Source organism: Odontesthes bonariensis, chromosome 23 (assembly GCF_027942865.1).
Source record: "Odontesthes bonariensis isolate fOdoBon6 chromosome 23, fOdoBon6.hap1, whole genome shotgun sequence".
In the NCBI taxonomy this organism is placed as follows: Eukaryota; Metazoa; Chordata; class Actinopteri; order Atheriniformes; family Atherinopsidae; genus Odontesthes; species Odontesthes bonariensis.
This window is the reverse complement of record NC_134528.1, coordinates 7,287,593-7,302,906: the sequence shown is the minus strand read 5'-3', so window position 1 is coordinate 7,302,906 and position 15,314 is coordinate 7,287,593. Positions and strand designations below refer to the sequence as shown.

The following is a 15,314-nucleotide window of genomic DNA, read 5'->3' as shown; positions in this document are numbered from 1 at the left end:
TGAGCTGTGCCAAAGGACACAAGAAATGGACTGAAAATCAGTGGTAGCAGCTCTAACGGAGGGATAAATCCTCCCCGGAGTCCGGACCTCACATTATTGAAGCAGTGTGGGATCATCTTGGCAGAGAACGAAACAAAAGTCAACCGACATCCAAAGAAGAGCTTTGGTATGTCCTTTGAGAAGTCTGGTTTTGCCTTATATACTGTATTTCCATTTATTTTGGACACATTTCAATAAACTGATTCACTTATTTTTCATTTCCCTGGCAATAAATATAAAAAATGAAGAGCGGCTCAAGCTTTTTTTGTACAGTACTGTAAAAAAAAACAACGATTTGTGCAGGACTTTCAACAAGGAGTCTGCATCTTATGCATGACGGTAAATCTTAAAGACTCATTTTGCTTTTGCTTTAGATTGTTTTGTTTTCAGTTGCTGTTTTGTTTGCATTTAAAAGTTCCTGAATAGCATTTAAATGTGATGCCAAGGGAGCTCATCCATACATGACGAGGTTGGGAGTGAAGATGGGCTAAAAATGCGAACACGAAGGCAATAAAAAAAAGGAATGATGAACTATTTTATTTTGGCAGTAGCAAAGCTTTCAATCTGAATAATGTAGGAGCATGATGATTAACATCACAAATGTCTGTTAATGGATTTTCAACTTATTTGCACTGCTTTTGTCATAAGAAAGAAGGGTGTGAATTAGTGTGAAACCAAAGTGATAACAAGTGTAATTAGAGCAATTTGTCACCTACATATAGGGATGTATAAAGGGAGATTATGACAGTGCTACTGCAAGTAAAGGTGATAATAAATGAGAGAGAATAAAAAGCCTGAATTCCATACCAAGTACATGCAGAAAGGCCCCAGCACTGACTGAAGGCACACTGCTGCTGCGGAGAATGGCCTCGCATTCGTAGAGGCCGGCATCGCTCACCACAGGGCTGAGGATGGTCAGTCTACGGTTGAAGTCGCTCAAACCGCTGGTCACCAATACGCCATTCTTACGCCATGAGATGCTCAGCTTGATAAGAGGTCTGCACACAAAAGGATACGGTCAGATGGGTTGTAATTTATATGCCCCCCCATCAGTAAGAAAATTTTGCACTTGATGATGAAATGATACTGGAAATACAATACTACTTCAAAAATGTATCCATCTTATACTGTAACACGATTCAATCAGTTGGTTAGAGCATTCGTTTTATATTGTGTGCATGTATGCAACTCATATGAATCCCAATATAAGAACAAGTTATCATTAGTCCTGCAAAGAGTTTTGGTTTTATTTGCAAAATAAAATCTTTCTTTACCCTATTTTACTCTTGGTCATTCTATTCTATGAAAAGTGACTGATGATATATGTGGACTGACCCTGAGCAAAGAGATATACAAGCCTGCAGTCGGAGCACTTTTACCTGGCGTTGGCCACACACTCCATTGTGACCTCAGAGGTTCCTGTGACCACGCTAGTGTTCCTGGGAGGGATGATGATGGTCGGGGCAATGGGATCCGCTGGACCGCCAACGTCTACATAGACGGACAGACAGGTCACCGCACAAATAACAAAAAAGTGGAAGAAAACACACGTGGACATATTAAGCCGAGAGCTATGAACCTGACTGATTGATAAAACCTGATTTCATTGATAGACACAGTGTTTTGAGTCTATTGGTTGATTCTATGTGCTTTAGGTGTCTTATAAACTTTGTTTCCTCTCAGCGCTCTCTGGGTGTGCCCAATGATGTGAAATATTGAAACTGACCAGTGCACACACTGTCTGAGTCCTGACCGAGAGATGGGCTGAATAGGATGAGACAGTGCACTGACTGTGTATAATAAGGTATCTGTTGGAAAACCACAAACAGGGAAAAGCAAATACAGTTTGACAGACATAAAGTGTCAGATGACGAACACGATGCTCCGTGTGTGTGAATATTCTTGCATTTTCATGTCTTAAACTTGTAGTGTATGCGCAAACTAGTTTATTCCTTAGTGAGACTGTCTGAGTGTGTGTGTGTGCTTTTTAGAAGCATCAGGCACAGCCCATGGCAGTAAGAACCTTGCATGTGTGCTGCTTGAAATGTGTCATGTCTGTGACAAACTTGCACTGATCTGTCACTGCCATCAGGGCCTGGGAGTGAGCTTGTGGCTGCACATGTCACATGTAGCTACAGGGGATGTCATGACTCAATATTGCCTAAGCGCATGACTTGATATGCACGCATACCTGAGAGAGGCCCAATTGACTGCAAGTCACCAGAAAGACACTTGATTTGTAAGATTTTGACTTAAAAGTAAAAGTTAAAATATTTTTATTTGCTTTCCATATATACACGTATGAATGGATAAAGTTTGTTGATTGCCTTATTGGTATCACAAGGTCTGTGTTTGATTTATTTCACAATTTTTTGAGTGAATAAAGGAGAGCTCAAATTGCACCCCAAGCAATTTGGTCTCTCAGACAACTGGTTTCAGGCCTTAATTAGCTTGTTTGCATCAAGTTCTTGTTCATAGTCATGAGGAAAAGACAGGAGATGCAAATTTCCAAAACCTTACACATACTTTTCAAACCTTGTCCCAACAATCTGCAGCCATGGGCTTCTCTAAGCAGCTGTCTCTGAACTTGTTTATAATTGATGCCAAAAAAGTAGGAGAAGACTGTTTGAAGATGGTAAAGCTTTTCCATGTTGAGTTGCCTTAGTCTGTGATGTAATTAAAAAAAAGTCAGTGGATAGGAAATGGTGGAGTTCAAGTTGAAACCCTGAAAGCCAAAAAAGGTGTTTAGATGCATGCCAGCAGGGCTGCTCAAAAGGCTTATCGAAATTGTGACAGACCTTCAGGAAGATTTAGCGGACTGTAGTGGTGATGTGCTCTTCTGCTTTGCAGCGACAAATGGACAAATATAACCTTATCAGAGGAAAACCTTTCCTGCACCCTCACCACCAAGTCTATAAATGGGCATTCTAACAAGCTTGATGCATTCAGGAAAAAAAGAACTGTGCTGATGAATAAAAAGTGTTTTTTGCTGTAAAAGAATTTCAGAAAAAATAAAAAAGAAGAAGAATAGACTAAAATGTAGCCGACTAACTGTTAAGCATATGATGGGGAAATTGTGCTTTGGACGGCACAGCTAAGATGTCATGGTTAGAAGGAATGGATTCAATTAAATACCAGCAAATTGTTGATGGAAAGATAACGCTATCCATACAAAAGCTCATACTGAAAAATTGATGCCTTCTAAAACAGTAAAGGCACCACAAAGAAAAATCAACAGTGGACTACAGCTTTCAAGATGGTCTAGACACTCTTCAAAAACTATAAATCTTTTGCATGAAAAATGGTTGCAAATCCAACAAAAGAATGCAAAAAAGACGGAAGTTAAGAAGTAGTCTCGCTTAAGAAGTAACGCAAATGGACCCTCTTTACCTTAACAAGACTAAATGCCCAATTTTTCCTCTACTTTCAAAACTTTGACCTCACTAAAAACCGTAACATGAACAAGATTCGTTTTCTCAGAGTTCCTCTAGTCCTTTGCTTGGGCAAGCCAGGAAAAGCTCATGGGAAATGCAGTGTCACAGGTGTCATCACAGGAACAGCTGCTGTGGCAGATACTGACAGACACGTGTATATATATATATATATATTAGGGCTGGGCAACGATTAAAATGTTTAATCTAATTAATAACATGATTTCCCTGATTAATCACGATTAAAAGCATTTGTATGCAAAATCCAAAAATTAATTCAAAAGTAGTGTATAGCCATTAGCATTTAGTTTTATTTTAAATGTACTGCCATATGAATGAAAGTGCCATAACATTTGTTGTGCAAACACACTTTAACATTTTTATATAGTTTTTATGTAGAAGCCTTGCTCCACTGTCTGTTTCCTTGAATGACTTGCTGGTATCAATTGTGTGTTTTGCCTTTAAGTGATATTTTAGGAACTACTACAGTGATAAGACAAATAAACTTGGCAGTGTTTACAGATGACTTTGGTTCTGTCGACTCGAAGAATTTAAAATGAAAATGGCCGAGTAAAAGTTCCGTACCCTTCTCCATGTTTGGTGGATCCGCCGATTACTTTCTTTTCCGGTTCCGCATTAGAAAGCAGCAGACTTTTACAAAATAAAAGCCTGTGAGCAACAGACTTTTACAATAATAAAACAAATGATAAAACAGGGGTGGTCTGTGGCGTAGTGGGTTGAGTAGGCGCCCCATGTACAAGAGGCTATAGTCCTCACTGTAGCTGGCCCCGTTTCAAGTCCCGCATCGGACGGCCCTGTGCTGCGTGTCGTTCACCCTCTCTCTGAATTTTCCTATCCATTAAAGGCACAAAACCCCACAATTTTTTTTTTTAAAAACCTGCGTTTATGCGCGATAAAATATTTATCGGCGTTAAATAATTACAGAGTTGACGCGATAATAACGAGTTAACTTGCCCAACCCTAATATATATATATATATATATATATATATATATATGTATATATATAGATAGATAGATGTGTGTGTCTGTGTGCGTGCATTTTGATTATGTGGAAAATGTGTGGCATCTTAATGTTAATGCACAGTGTGTTTCTACCAGACCTGCAGAGTTGATACCTCCCGCTAGGCTCTCTGGATAATCTGAACTTGTGTATGTATGCTTGCATGTGTGTGTTTTTGCACTTGTATAATCAACTCTGCCACCACTCTCAACATGTGCCAGAGGCTATTTCTGCTCCCTTGTGTTGTCAACTATAATATCTTACCCTCGCCCTCCTCGCTCCCTTTCATAATGAACTCAAGTCTACCGTGTCATAAGAAGCTGTAAGGTTCCCCATTTTATTTCACCCTGCTGAGCTGAGGCTGCTTAAATTCTACAATGTATATATCAAAACAAAGGAAAAACATTCCATCAAAAGCCTGACTTAAAATTTCAGTGCTTTTGGATCAAGTCCAGAAACAGCCAATTGCACGAGTTATTATTAGGGTTATTCACGGTACTATGAAAAGCAAGAATGCATCAAAAACTATTTAATTGGGAGGACCAAGAAAAACACAAACTAGTTTATTTTTTTCATACCAAAGTGACACCCTACAAATAAAAGAAGGAGAAAGAGATCTTTTGAATTGTTCAGCTTTGGATGTGCCATATTTTTCTTACTGATTATGCCAACAGTGCTTTCACAAATGTTCCTGCCTTACAAAGGCAATTCATCTGCTGACACATTTGGCAGCTTAAGTTATTATCTGATGGTACTTACTGATGAAAAGGAGATAAATACAATGTTTAATGAGGATTTGATTTTAGATTTTATAATAGCCATCCTACTTTCACGAATTGATGAGCCTAATCAATCTAATCTAACCTTTCCAACCCACAACAATAGGTGCATTTTTTATGAATGTTTAAAGCTGTCAAAAAGCAAAGAGTTGCTCAGGATGAATCAAATATATATTTTTTTCTAAATTAGTATGATTTTGGAGATTTTGTGTATATGTAAACTAAAGCCAAACAAAACTGAGTGTTCTGAAAAAAGCCTGGATCCAGTTAAAAAAAGCACCTTCACTTTCAGCCTTCTGTGTGACATTTAAGGCTTAATCTCTCTTTAACTAAGGTATTCACTTAAGGGTGTCGCACAGAATCTCTTTAATGCAGTAAATGCCTTAACTATGAACATCTTTTAAGAGCTTTCTCTTTGTGTAAGGTTTATTTCCTTAAAGTCACGGCTTGGCATAGCTGTTATTGCTTTAACTGTTATCATCTCACGCAAGCGGTGCACAAATATTATTTTAAAGAAAAGGAAAAAAAAAACTAAAGGTCATTCTTTTTGTTATGATTATAGTTTTCACAGTTTTCATGACTGTGTTCTGTCAATCTCAACACACACTGTTTTTTACACCCAAGCGAACTACTATCTCCTCTTCCTTATAGGAACTTTATCGCAATGTTCAGAAGACGGGTAAACGATTCAGCGAGTGAGACTCTATTAATGATCCGACACACATCGACTTGCTCCCTAGTGAATGAGTGGACATATCTCAGAACCTTAAATTGTAAACTGATCATTAACCAAGAAGTGGCTGAAAGAGCACAGCTATGGAAAGTATATCTGACTGTAAAAGATCAGGCAAATCAAAAATACTGTGCTTATTAAGTCCACAATGCAAAATCAATCACACCAAGTTAATCATATCCAATGGCTTCTCCTATTCAGGAACGTTTTGTTTTTTTTTACCTAATATTGGTCTTTAAGGTCTTTTGTGCAACAGTTCTATAGGTTTTAAGGAATTGTTTAAGTGTAATATCAAAGCAATAAGAAAACCTTAAAAACTTCCATCCATCCATCCAGTTTCTATATCCGCTTAATCCAACTCAGGGTCACGGAGTCCTGGATCCTATCCAGCTGTCACTGGGCGAGAGTACACTGGGTCGCCAGTCCATCACAGGAGCCAAACGAAATAAACAACCATGCACACTCATGCTCACGCTCACTCCAAGGTTCAATTTAGAGACACCAATTAACCCAACATGCATGTTTTTGGGTTGGTGGGAGGAAGCCAGAGTACCCGGACAGAATCCACGCACACACGGGAGAACATGCAAACTCCACACAGAAAGGCCCCAGGAAATCAGGAACCCTCTTGATGTGAGGTAACGGTGCTAACCACCACACCACCATGCAGCCCACCTTAAAAACATATTATAGAAAATAATAAAGTGATTCTCATGGAAGAGAATTAAGGGTATTCTGTGCAGCAGATTTTATATTAACCCTCTGAGGTCTATGATCACGCCGACGTGACGTCATTACGGCTCAGACCCCAGAGGGTTAAGGTATCTTTAATTCGCACTATATGAACAAATCTTTACTTAAGTGTTTTGAACAGACCACTGATGATCTGATTTTGTCATGTAGTAAACAGAAGTCACACAGTATAAAATTTGATGAAGTGGTGGCTTTAAAGGGAACCCTGATAACCCAAAAAGGTCTTGTCGACCTTCATAAACTATCAACCTACTAAAACACCTTCTAAAAAAAATTCTATCATTTTTGAAATGGTCAAGTTTGTCACAAATGTTAAACAACATGTGCAGGCCAATGCATTTGGTATAGAAAACATTCTGAGTCGGCATTGTTAAATTGATTGTTGAACGAGTGTTAATGTGGTTACTCACTCTCGACTGACAAGGTGATGGGCTGGCTGGTCTTGTTCTCTCCATTCTTGTCATTTACTGCCTGCACATAATAGCGCCCAGCATCTGGCGCCACTGTAGACAAAATAACCAGCGTGTTGTCCAGAGTAATTGCGCTGAGGAGAGAACAAATACAAAACAAGGTGAATACACTGTTCATGAAATGACGCAAAGACTGCGAGATTATGTTAATCATTCGGGTTGAAGGAATCTGGGACACTCACTGATATACATATAAAAACAAAAATAAAACTTAAAAGATTCCAATGCCCATGGTATCCTTCTTTAGGAGAAAAATAAAAGAGATGTTGAACTGTCTAATTGGAGCTAATTATGTTTGAAGTTTATTTGTGTCCACTCTTGATCCCGCGGCTGAAAAGGACATCAAATATTTTACCATTTTAATTACTCTGTTCAAGCAGAATTAGGTCTATTGATTTACAATGTGAAAACAAACAATGTAACCATGTTTAACTGCTGACAAGCAAAGCAGGAGTATTGACTCTTCTTTTCTCAGATATGATATCCTTGTATAATGAGCCTGAGCTTTTAATTAGTTATTTGTACCTCACTATTTCCTGTGACCTGAATTTTGTCAGTTTAAGACTTTTGACAAGAGACAATAGCATCCTCCTCATCAACTGCTAAAATGAGACCTGAAATTAATTAACACTGATCCATTTTTCAGGTGAATCTAATATAGACCGTACTACCAAGTTTCTTGTTGTCCATATGACTCTCCACCTTCAATGTAGCAGCCAGTGAGGAAGAAATCCTTCTCCCTGCTGCCTGATGTTACAACCCCCTAACCATGTTTACAATCAATATTTTCTTATTATCTGAGCCTGTTCAACAATCTAATACCGCATTCTACCTGGGTCTCTTCTCCTCTATAAACTGTTCTATCCTGTTCCTCCTGTCTCCTCCACTCTATATTTTCCACCAACTACTGAATGCGACCATCTGCTTTAACAGAAACCAAACTGCTGAACCAAAACAGTTTAAGGAACTGCACAAATACACATCAAGAAATGCATCTTCTTATAAGAAAATATGCATGGTTCTAGCATTTGTTAGAAATCAAAGTCAGGAAATTTGTGATTTCAGAGAAGCGCTTCAGTTCAGATGGATCAATAGCATTCAAATGGCTATAGCTGCCACCTACCCGCTGTACTCTGTGACATTTGAATTGGATTTTCTCCTTGATGCTTTGTGCAAAGTTTCCTGAGCTATTCTTAGTACTAAATCTGGATTGACACTGATCTTACGAATCAATAAAGACAAGTAAAAAAAAGAATCTTCTGCCAGTAGTGGCTTCGTGGCCTCTTGTATAAGAATACTCTATTTTTTATGTTTTTTGTACAAATGTGTAAAACCAACCCCGTCTTCCAATCTAACCCACTACACTTCTCCATCCTGGTCCTGGAGAGGGGTGTTGAAACACCTGCTTGTATTAACTTGGAAGGATACATGTACACAAAATATGTACAATTGTACACACATACACACAGAAAACCTTTTCAACTCTTTAGTGTAGCTCTCTGGCTGCACGCAGGAATACAGCAGCCTTTGACACATGGCAAACAGTGGCGCAGTAGTCACCCGTGCTGTTAGCATTTACAGTCTGAGACACATCTTCAGAATGATTGATTTTCAAATATGTTAAAAGAGGTCCCAGTCACAGGGTTCATTTGGGATTCCTTGTGCATGCTGGTACTCAAACACTCTTTTTTAAAGGGGCAGGCAAGCCTCAATCGCTGCAGCTTATGATCCACGGTAAATATTTTATGCTAGCTCGCTGGAGCGGTGACAACCTGGACACACAGCTATGAATTATGGATCTCTTCAGGGATGTAGGAAACGCGGAAGTGTCCAAAGCGCTAAATAAATCCCAGGTGACTTCTCAGGAACATTCTCAAATGGGGACACAATCCAGGCTTAACTTCTTCATATGTAGTCTGTTAAGAGTACAAAAATATATGATGCTGGTAGCCATGGAGGAGACTGCGTTCCCTATAATAATGCATTGGCTTGCTAGATGTTAAGTGTGAGTAACTATAAATGTGAACAGCTGATGGATGTCTTAAATATTCATCAAAACAACATGCCGCTAACATTTGAACTTTTCTTCCTGAAAAGGACTTTAATAGGGCTCTCAAGTTTTCAAGTTTGCTTGGAGTGAGATTCGGGTGGGGCAGGGGCCGGGCCGCGTGCGCGGGGGGTTTCTTTAGTTTTTTTTTTGGGGGGGGGGGGGTCCCTTGCAGTATCCCATCGCCATAAACTAGCTACTTAAAGAACAAAGATATTGTTTTAATTATACCAAAATCACAAATCTTCACTTTTACACTAAATTCTGCTATATTTTAAAATAAATTGTTTTAGGTATGCAAAGTCTTAACAAACAAAAAAACAGACAAATGAAATTAAGAAAAACAAACATAACCCCAAATGGGCCCCTTGAGCAGTCCCTCTCTGTGTGTGTTTGTTTATGAGTGTTGTTGTAAGTGTTTGTGGCAGATTTTGATGCTTGATGACTGATATTGGGGGCTCCCATTTTAAGCACTGTGGCTCAATGTCAGCCATTTTCACAGTCATGATGGATGACAGAGTTCCATTCAGAGCCAAAGTGTTCCTGGTCTTGGTTTTATTGAGCCCCACCATGGAAAAAACCCTCTCTGCATCAGCATTTCAGTGCGGCAGAACTACTACCAGTTTGGCAATTGTAGATAGCCTTATTGGGAATCTGCTCATACCAGTCACCTTTGAAAAGAATTAACCACGGAAGCCTAATTACACTCCTACATATTTTTCATTTTTCATTAAGTTGCTCATGTCAAAGGGTGTGTGCTGAATATTTAGGTCTACTACTCCAACGAACACTTTAATCGGCAGGTATTGGTCTTTTACAAGGAGTAGGAAAACTATAGTAACTAATAAAATATTCAAATAAATGAAGATATGACCTGCTGAAGATCCTAACGGTTCTCTTCCACCTCCAGCTCGTCTACAACTTCTGCACGCATTCAGAGCATAATAGGTTATGTCCGCTGTGCATTCATGGGACGCGTGCTTGCAGCTGAAAGCTATTTCACACCCGGCAACAAGAAATTCTGTTTTCTGATTGGCTGAGAAATTCTATTTTGTGATTTGCCAATGGGTTGCTAAATCAAGACAGCTGTACCAGAGCTATAGTTCTGAGCTGTAGGAGCGCACAGTAATCTGCCATTGACTCGTTTATAGTATCGGCCATTAGAATTTCTGTGCGACGAAGTTGATCATTTCTCAGCGTGAGAAATGGCATGTGTGGCGTGTGAGTGTGTGAACTTGTTGAAATGCGTGTGTCGAGAGCCCTGACTTTAAGTTCGACGAGATTCATGCATGCTGCTCTTTTTAAAGGACTAGCCTCAGATTTTTGATGATGTTTACGTCGAGGATTGGTTTCCAAACTGCATGAGACTCTTCCTTGAAGTGAAACACCACTCCAGAGTCTATCAAATCTTCCCGGAGCTCTTTTCCAGTCAAACAAGGGTTAAGATTTTCCTTTTTACAGTAGCCGCTCCCAAACATCAACACCATTCGTTTTAGCTGACACTTCTTGATTTTATTCAGAGCAGAGAAAATGTCTTCCTGCAGACATCTCACTGTCTAAATACAGCAATATTCTGTTTTTTAAATACACAATTCTAGTTTAAATGTTTAAAATAATGCCTCCTATTTGACTATACAGTATATGCCCTTTGAATAGCAGTTTGTCTGCTACTGACTATATGATTCATAGTTAGTCCCTTTGTGCTCCTACTCTTTTTTCATCATGCAAGGATCATGCAAAAACTTGATACCCCTATCCAAGCACCAGCCAAACTAAGTTTCAACCAATGTTATCTGCAGAAGATTCAGATTCCGCCACTTATTGGGAGCAGGAGGCATTTTTTCCCCTGCTAGTTGATTTTAATATGCTCCCCTGCTGAGCCTCTCTCTCTCAGTCTGTAATCAGCGCTGGTGCAGTGGGGGTCGCACAAAACTTTGTTACGCAGCTTGTTCAGCAGATCTAACTGCTCCCAGAGCTTGCTGGGCCTCAGGGATCAAAGACCACATGATGTTGAAAAAAAAAATAAAAGGCAGCCAATTATCCTGAATAGCTTTACATGTATATCAAGGAAGCAGAATGAGGGAGATAAGATTTGTTTTAAAACAGGAATGAATTTTTTTTTTTTTTACCAGTTTCCTGGGGTAATTTCTGGGTTTTTCTCCTCTTTATTTCTCATCCTCTGTCTGAATGCATTCTGGTCACCTTTTTTTAGCTCCCCATCTCTCAGCGGTGTTGCGAGCAGCTGTCCAAGGCTCACTTATAACGATAGCTACTGCATATCAACACGGTGCAGGGATTTATCAAGCCACAGAGCTTAGAAATTTGGATACATCAGTTATGTGCTAACATGCTTCCATCTCTCCCTTTTTTTTTGTTTTTTCATTCCAACTCGGTTTCCTTTTACATTATTATTCTCTGGCAAGAGCTGTGGTGCACCAGAGAGACTGGTAGGTTGGACAGCTGCAAAGAAGCATCTAGGCTAAGTATGCAGCTTTATGCGACCCTAAGTTTTTATTTGCAGCAGATAGCAGTATTAGTCTCAGATGCAATTACTGCCTTGTGGATCATTTATTTATGTTAAGTATCAAGTGTAGTTTTCCTTGAATTGACAGCCTTGTGATGCTGTGGGATTTTTAGCAATAGTGATAACGAGAATTTACTTTTGATTGAGGCAGAGATATAAGGGTTTAAATGTTTAATTTGCTACTAGCCCTTTCTTATTTCCATTATTACAGATAAAAATGAAATTCAGCAAAATGAAATTAACAATGATCCACAGTCGCTCTCTTTAATTAAAAAAACCCATGGTCCCTGGAATCCGTATTTGGGAAAAACAGGCTTAAGAGGATATCTTCCTGTCTATTTTAACCGCTAACTTTATCTGTATGTGTGCGTATGTTATTGTGTTAATCCAGTACTGACACCGTGTGACAGTGCCGCTCTGGCTCTAACCCACACATACACATACTGGGGTGTTTTGGCATCTGTCACGGTTGTCCCTCTCCATTGGGCCGTGAGGGGCCTAGCCTCGCTCCACAGCCTTAGACTTCCATTACATGCAGACAAATGGCCCCAGCTGGCTGATGGCATCCTCCCGGAGAGTGAGAGGGGTCGACAGGATCAAGCGGCTCACATGGCTGGCTAAGGTATGAGTCAAACCACAGGCAGTGGGCAAATGAAGGCAAAAGAAAGCTAGAGCCAGAGCGTGCAACAGGCTGTGTGCCCTACTGCTCAACAGACCTGTGTTGAAAAAGCCACAGCTCCCGGGGATGGAAGATGGAGGCGTGAGAGAAGAAAGGAAGTGTTGCTCATGAAGACGCCACTTGTTTTCACACCGGGGGCATGAACTAGAGATTTGTGTTTCACTATTCGCTTTCTGCCACCCCACTATGCGCAGAGTGTTCAGACAACCAACGTGATTAAGTGGCAAAATATGTCTCAAATCCTCCTCAGATAGTGACATCCACATGAACTTAGGAAGATATATGACCTGCTTTGATTTTTTTGAAAAACTTGAGTGCTTGTTGAAAGTGACAGGATATCTATAAATGTATCCCTTTGCTTTTATTTTCACTTGAGCTGCGATTTGTTGAATAAATTGCTCGATTAAAAGACAAATCCCCTTTTTTCACACAAACTTAACAGAGTGTGTACAGAAGGGATTTTGTGCCTGTGGACCTTAACAAATCCTTGAATTTTACCAACTTGGAACCATGTCCAAAATGGAACTAGCTATCACACCCTAAATTTAGTAAAGCATCGCTCACCATTCTGGCAGATAGATGCAAGCAGTGTCAGATTGATACTTTTGACTTTAGTGGGCAAAGCAAAGCTCAGGAGAATGCAGACGGTCTTTTTCATCTGATTGTAGAGTGTAAGCTCAGTATACACAGTTCGATTTTTAGCTGTCCTAAATAAAAGGTGACCGATGTCAAAGAATCTCGGTGAAATCTTTGATCATGGCTAAAAACAGCAGCCCTACATCAGAAAGTGAGGCAGGTTTAAAGAACACAATTGTCACTGTAATCAGACCAAATGTAACCAGAACAGTGCCAGAAATGAAGGATGATCATCCTGAAGTCTGACTGCTGCTACTCCCCACATATACTAACCAGTCAATATAAATGTAGCATGGAATGACTGAATCAAACCTGAACAGCATATATGGGAGCCAAATTTGAGTTTTGATTGTCCGTATGATGGGTCCTCCAGCTCATACTATCACTCAGTCTAGTCTAGAGGCAGACTAGAAAACATAATAAGTAGTAAAGCGTAGGAAACGGAACAGTAAACTCAATAAACCTGCTTTATGACTCTGAGACTCCATTTTTGCAGACTAACAGTCATCCTCACCTGTTTTGTATTAAGATCTAAAAAAAAAAGAATAAGTTGCTTGTGCGTCTTTAATTGGAATTGGTCCTACTGAAAAGACAAACCACAACAACAAAGCAATTATTTTCATGATGAAGTGAGTTACATTGATCATCTTGAAATAATTGAACCTTAACAGTTACCACCCAGTCATCCTCTTCCCTAATATAACAGCAATTCTTGACATCAGCAGTCTACCCCATTGGGACAATGAGCCTCATCATACTGCAAAAAATGCTCCGGAACACTTCAAGGAAAACTGAAAACACAATAACTGGGGCCAAATTTCCAGTACCAGTCACCTGGACGCTGGAAGCATGTAGGAAATCTCCAATATAACTGTATGGTGATTGGTCGAGATGTTGTAAATGTGTAGTGATTGATTGAACTTGTGAATAGTGCACAAATGCCCGCCATTAAAGATATATATTTTGAATATGTTTGGACATATACAGTAGACTGTTTGTCTGCCAAAGAAAGAAAATAAAAAGTCAAGGCTCATTAATTTAGGAAGTCATGTGTCATATTTTTGTTCAACAGTTGTAGGGAAACACCGAGGGAGGGCTTGGCTATTCGTTGGCCCTCGTGACTAATGGGGAATCCATAGCATACTGACAGAATCTGAGTGTCACAGGCAGAGGCCATTAATTGATCGTCAGCTATAGCGGATTACTCAAGCGAACTTCAATGTGTGTGCATGTCAGGGATGTCCTCCCACTGACTCCTCCAGGTCAGGCTCCCCTGTGTTCTGTCTTAACCGACACTTCTACAAGGTTGTTTCGGTGCAACGCGGATAGATCCACGGTAAAGTGCCAATCGAAGGTTTCTGGGTAGAAAAACAACAGGCAGTGGGTAGTGAATTGCTGTCAGAGTAAAATAGTAAGAAGACAGGTTCTGCTGCTATATACAGAGACAAACTCACCCTCAAGCCAGCAGCCCTACAATTTTTGGCAAATGTGTTTACTGACGGATGCTCTGATTATACACCACATTAAGTCTCCGAAATAACAAAACAAATCACAGCAGCTGAATGGAACGACCCTGCGTAATGCATTCCTACTCAATAAGGGAAGAATAATGACATTTAGCACTGAATACGTTCTCTTTATGTTTGCATCCTGTCTTTTATCAAAATAAATTGAAAACCGAAGTTCAACTGGTTCATTGCAGGTCATTGACTATGTTTACATGCACAGCAATATTCCAACTATTTGCCTTTTAGACTAAATAAGACAATATTCCCATTACATTAGACCCATATGGGATACTCCATTTATATTCCAATCTCCATGTTACAAAGCGCAGTTGAAGTCACGCCCACATCATATCGCTCTGTGTCACTGCGATGTTTGCCAGAATCCAAAGCTTATAATTCCATCCATATCCATCAAAACACAGAGCTTAATTTGGGCTTCTCCATCACCACAAACGTGTGTCTTCTTTTTACCAGCACCCATCCTTTAGCAAATTTCAGCATATGTTGCAAGATGCTGTGACACCTCAGGTGGAACATAATTGTGTAGTTAAGGCGTCTACATAAAGCGAGTAAGATAGGAATACTCTACATAGTTCAAGCTGTTTATTGCTACTCAAAATATAAGGTGATCAAATAAGAGGTGATCTAGTCACGTGATTTTTTGAGTATGAGTATGGTCTTAATTTTGCTAC

The 15,314-nt window shown here is 39.6% G+C and overlaps 1 protein-coding gene across 4 annotated transcripts in view; it reads right to left on the bottom strand.

Annotated features, from left to right (window-relative positions):
- Positions 1-15,314, bottom strand: part of sdk2b (sidekick cell adhesion molecule 2b) — a 294,592-nt gene that overhangs the window by 53,372 nt on the left and 225,906 nt on the right. For all 4 annotated transcript variants that reach the window (XM_075457447.1, XM_075457449.1, XM_075457446.1 and 1 more), the window contains exons 6-8: positions 7,169-7,302; positions 1,419-1,530; positions 847-1,037 (exon numbers count right to left, since the gene is read on the bottom strand). In XM_075457447.1, the coding sequence (XP_075313562.1) occupies positions 847-1,037; positions 1,419-1,530; positions 7,169-7,302 (437 nt within the window). The remainder of the gene's footprint in view (positions 1-846; positions 1,038-1,418; positions 1,531-7,168; positions 7,303-15,314) is intronic.